The following is a 6,000-nucleotide window of genomic DNA, read 5'->3' on the forward strand; positions in this document are numbered from 1 at the left end:
TCCAGGTAAAATAAACCTTATATAATCCTTATATTAGGTAGGAGAACTTGTCGGCCATACATAAAAGGTTTTGCAGACCAAACAGATGTCACAAATTCTTTAGTTTAGGTGATCCTTAGTTTAGATGGTTGAGCCTACTGACAAGTGGTATGCTTATTCTTTTGAATAATGTATTACTTATGGTATCGCGCTCATCCATCCAAACTATTTAATATGTGAGACTCGTTTGATCTCATCTATTTTTAAATTAAAATGTTGCTTTCAAAAATCATATTTACATCAAATATATTTTCATATTTTACAAAAATCATCATTTCCTTTTCAAAATAACGGCCGACAGTGCGTTCATCTCATTCAAGAATTACCCATAATTTATTATTTTGTTGTCACTGCAAATACTTAAATTTCTATCCACAACATTAAAAGTCTTGGATTGAACCAAAAATGAATTCGAAATTCTCTGCAAGCTTTGGGAAATATAATTTTTTTAAGGAATAAGCAAATCCTACTCAAAAAAATATTGAAGTGTCAAGCAAAGGATGAGAAGAATAAAATTTAGTTCAAGGGATTACTCATAGTAGAAACTGAATCAACGCTTGAACCAATACATAATGAACCTTTGTTTAATGAACCTGGCCCTGAAGAATCCGAGTTTGTGCTTGAATTACACCAAGAGCCAAAAACTAAGCCAGCAAACAACGTAAAGATGACCTAGAAATATTTGAACTAGAAGAACATGTGCTAAGTTCAATTTTAAGCAATGCAAATATGCTAATGCTATTGTTTTGTCTATTAAAATTAGAATCTAGTTTCTAACACATGATTTTACCTTCTTTTCAAAATTTTGTATTTGCATCATGTAGGCATGGAAATTTGATTCTTTTTTTGTTGCCAGTGAAATATTTACCATTTACAATAATTGTCTTTTATGCCCTTATAATAATAAACTAAATTAATATATTGATGATTTCTATTATATTTACGAAATATTTTTTATTTTATGATTTATTTGTCATTCTGGGCTTAATACTTAATCGACCTCGAGGCCTATGCCTCACGTTGTTTAAAGAAAATGCCTAAATCCCTAATTTTACGTTTTTAAGCCTTAATATAAAATAAATAAATAACTATATAAATGAATTTACAATCAATTTTTTGAGTCAACTCAAATTAAATTATATCGATCCCAGATAGGTCAAGTTGAATTAAATTTCATTTTAACTCAAGCAATCAAATTAATGAATTTGAATAAATCAAAGTAGCTTGAGCCTGCAGAATATTAGTCTTAAATAAAACAATATTTCAGATAGCCCACATATCACAAATACAAGCCTCATTCACGCTCTTATCAATCTTTCTACTATTCAATCTTCTACTATTCTAATATTTTATTAATCCAATATTCAAGTTTAAATATTGGTAGCCAAGATGAGGCATTCTCAAGCACAAAGGCTTAGGTGTTCCAAATTCCAATAATTCCTATTCCCCTACCCAAACTGGTGACTACTAAGTCAGATCCACAGTCCCAACCCTTGCATGTGATTTATAATATTATTCAATGACCATTATTACCACAAAATTTCCCAATCATCTATTAATATACAAGCACATGGTGGTTGGTATTGACCTCTCCAACACTCTCCAGACCAATGTACCCATATTTCTGGAAATCAAAAGAAACACACAAAAACATTTTGTAGTCGCCACCTCCTCCATGGGCATCAACTCATCAAGGAATATGCACATGCTTAATTCTCCTCAAAGAGTTGGGAGTTTAAATAGAATATAGCACTATCAACATTAGAAAAATCAAGGCTTCATCTTATTTATTACTTTATCCTATGTCATATCCTTTATCTGTTTTTTCATGCTTATGTAAGCATGTTTGAACTTCTATTTGTTGGTCATACTTTTACTTTTTCATAAGCCTGCATTTCTAAAGGGTTCCCTGACAGGCATAAGCGATATGCCTGATCAACAAACAATGATGAATTAATATAAACATGTTGGTTGGTATTGACCTCCCCACTCAAGACCACTGTGCCCATATATCTTGAAATTGAAAGAAACACACAAAAACATTTTGTAGTCGCTGCCTCCTCCATGGACATCAACTCATCAAGGGATATGTGCATGCTTCTCACCTCGAAGAGTTGGGAGTTTAATTAGAATATAGCACTATCATTATTAGAAAAATCAAGGCTTCATCTTGTTTATTTACTTTAACCTATGTCATATCCTTTATCTATTTTTTCATGTTTGTGTAAGCATGTTTGAACTTCTATTTGTTGATCAATGATTGCTTTGGCTGCCTTTTTTCCTCCCTATGTATCGTCTATGCACACTCGTAACATGTGCAAGGTCTAAACTTCACGAATAAAGAAGACCGAACAAACAAAGACACTAAAAGAGAGCATTTGCAAGGTGAACTTTAAAAACACATAAGATTGCACAAAGACAGAGCTAGAGAGGCCAACCAAAAAAGATGGCAGCATAGATAAAAAGATGAATATATCAAAGTTATGAAAATGAAGTAGTGATAGACACAGGAAAAAAAAATATGAAGAGATATTGAGCTCTTCAAATCCAAAGCAGCGCATAGATGAATATAGAAAAGCAAAGATAGACAAATGAAAAAGGAGACAAGGGATAGATAGACTATATAAGAATGAAATTTAATATATATATATATATATGAAGACAAATAAATCAATAGTCTATGTATGGTAGAAGTTAAAGATGCCACATACATACACAAAAAAAGAAACATAATAATAAATAGATAATTGTATTGCAAGCCAGTAAGAAAAACCAGTAGACATATGCAATATAATAATCATATGTGTTCACAGTTCCCATAACTTGACATAAAAAAATAATAAAAAATGGCTTTAAAACATGTTTTTTTTCTTACAACTTATATATTGCTTTAATCCTCTGATTAATCTAGTTCCCCCTAACCTAGTAAAAACAATCATTTAAAAATGAGTACAACAAAATATGGAAATTCTAATACAAAGTATTCCTTTAGAGAGTCTTTCCTGTTCGAAGATTGTCTTTTGTCTAACATTCAAGAATGTACCATTTGGCGATAAACCATAATTTTAAGGACTGTCTAAATAAACTCTGGTGCTGTTGCAATGATCCAACCAAGAAAAAGTATTTTGAGTGTCCCGTGAATTCAGTCTCAGTTCTAAGAGTTATCCAGTAACATGGGTTTTCTATTGATCAAAGCTATCAAGAAATGATTTAAAGGGGCAATAAATTTATTAAAATTAACGTGCAATTCTAGAACCTCAGTAGAAATATTAGCCATACTAATAGTTTGACAAGGGTTGTATTAAACGACTTATGTGTAGCTGATTCTATGTAAATAAATTTTCTTAATGCTTAATGAATTATTATAGGGACATTTACAGAAATACCACAAAATTTTTATATATTTAAATATCTAACACAAACTTTTACATATAACATTCAAATCTATAGTATCAAATCAAAAATACTACTACTAATAACTTTTCCAAATTACTTATAAAATATGGAAAGCAATATAAACCTTTCATTACAATCTGATGGTTAAATGAATACCAAATACCTAAAAACTATTTAAAAAAATAAGAATATACATAAGCAGCTTTAAAAATAAAACTGCTAACAGCGTAGTAGCCAAGAGAGTAAGAAGCTCATACTTAGCAGAAGCATATGCTTATAAGAAATTCAAGGTATTTAACAAAGGATGCTTCACCTTCTTATCTAATTCAGCTTTTTTCTTTGATATATTTTTCTCACTCAATGAGATTTCTTTTAAATGTGCATTCTGCTCTTTCTTTTTCACATCCAACTGTCGATCGTAATCCTCCTGCTTTTTGGTATGACCAACTAGCTCCTCCTTAGCATTTCCAAGTTCTGCATTCAACTTTTCTGTGTCCTTCTCAATGTTATGAAGTTGCCATAAGAAATGATCTTGCTTTAACAGCTTCTGAAAAAATAAAAAAAGATGTACCAGTATGAGGACAGAATAAAACATCGTGTAAGAAATTTCTATCACGAAATTGACAACTAAAAAAAAAAAATTTGTAAGAACGAAACAAAATAAGAAAAATATTAAATCCAGTTGACATAAACAAGAGGATTTATTTGAAGTTCATACATGGCATAGCATGATAATAGTTCTAAATAGAAAAAGATTTTATAAGCCCAGCTACTAAAAGAATAGCAACTGCAGAGGCCTCAACATGCTTCACTACTAAGCATCAATAAGTACAATGTCACCAGGTTTTTCCCCCACAATGTGTTGAATGAATAAGTTGAAATTTGATCCTAAGAAAAATCATTTGCAGCAGCTACCTTATTCTAACTACTCCAAGTCAACCTTTTATTTCTGCATTTCTACGTTCCTTAGGCCTCAAATATCATCATCTATCATTAGTCTTGAGCCAAGTATTCAAGGTCAAATCCTCATTTTGTGAGATATTAACAAATCATGCAAGAACCCATTGCATATTATCTAATAATGTTACTTTTTTATCTACCATTCTCCTTCATAATTTTTCTACAAGAACTTTATCTACTTGTCTTAGTGATGCAATGCCCGTTGCTTGTCACCAGATGGTGAAACAAATATGGCTTCATATAATCATTTGAAATTATATCTTCAAAGTTGAAATTCAAATCTGTCATAACATTCCTAGTTATAATAGGGGCTTCTTTACCGTAAGACACTCAAATTCATATACCATTTATACCATGGCCACTTAAATAGTAGTTTTAGGAAACTCGCCTTCAAAACTCCGCGATATTCTCTTATTTCATAGCAGACTTGAGACATTTCTTCATTTAAACACTTAAACTTAATTTTATAGATCATCGTGAATGAGAAAAAAAAATATTGAATAGCCAGTTTTTTTTAAACCAAATTAAACTGTGAAAAACTTGAAAGTTTTCTACCACATATTTAGGAGACTTGATTAAATGATATGAACTTTGATAGCCTTTCCACTGCAAAGGCTAGAGGTGAGTATATCTAGGCCCAGCGTTAACGACAACCTCATGCATCAAATACCTTTTCTATCTTATAATTGAAATAAAAAAAAATTAAAATGAAAATTGCCAGCAACAAAAAAGTAAACCCAATCATATCAAACACCAAAAGCATGCTATTTCTTCCACATGTTTTATTTTTCATCTTTACCTCTCTGGAAATTTCAGACATTTTCTAAAGTATTCTTAAATTTTCTATATTACAAAAAGATAGAAACTACAACAATGCTTAACACAAGCTAAATTTCAGAACAACAGGCTATTATTGTAAGTTAAAAAAGTATAACAAATAAATGCCCATTCCATAAAAAAGTTTATTGCTGAAATTTAAGAAAAATAAAAACCTATTTAAAGGTTGTAATGGAAGATCATTTTAGATGTTTAAACTTATTTCGATGGTTATAATTTCAATACGAAAAAAATTGTGGTAATTAGAATCTATAGAGGCAATTCCTATGACACTCAAAATAGAAAAAAAATAAATAAATAAAAAGTTTGAAATATTGTAATGTAAATTTTCATACCAATTGATCTTGCAAGCGCAAATGCTTTTCGGCTTCTTCTTTTTGTGCTTTCTTTTGCTTTCTTTCCATGACAACAGTTCTCTTTTCTTGGTATACAAGAGCTGATTTTTCTTCAGCTGTTGCTTTTACCTCTTCAAGGTCCTCATAGTCTTTTTTTAGCTCCTCAGACCCAGAAATCTGCTCAAGAAGAGCAGTGAGCTCTTTTGGGTTCTTTGAAGCAATTGATTCCACATCACCCTAGAGCAAAATGTTATATCAAATAAGAGGCATATATCGTAAGTTGTAAAAATGTATGATTCCATATCATGCTGCATAAGACTAAGATATCATACACCCAGTACAACAAAATGAAACGAATAAAAATTTGTCCATTATTTCAAAAAGTCCATAAGATATGAGAAGCAAATTTGACCATATATATATATACCCTTAT

At 30.7% G+C, this 6,000-nt stretch overlaps 1 protein-coding gene across 1 annotated transcript in view; it reads right to left on the minus strand.

Annotated features, from left to right (window-relative positions):
• Positions 1–6,000, minus strand: part of LOC110039285 (structural maintenance of chromosomes protein 1) — a 41,453-nt gene that overhangs the window by 30,826 nt on the left and 4,627 nt on the right. Inside the window, exons 2-3 of the mRNA XM_020744294.1 lie at positions 5,568–5,804; positions 3,749–3,982 (exon numbers count right to left, since the gene is read on the minus strand). Coding sequence (XP_020599953.1) covers positions 3,749–3,982; positions 5,568–5,804 — 471 coding nt within the window. The remainder of the gene's footprint in view (positions 1–3,748; positions 3,983–5,567; positions 5,805–6,000) is intronic.

The sequence above is a fragment of the Phalaenopsis equestris genome, unplaced genomic scaffold (genome assembly GCF_001263595.1).
Source record: "Phalaenopsis equestris unplaced genomic scaffold, ASM126359v1 Scaffold000002, whole genome shotgun sequence".
Lineage (NCBI taxonomy): Eukaryota > Viridiplantae > Streptophyta > Magnoliopsida > Asparagales > Orchidaceae > Phalaenopsis > Phalaenopsis equestris.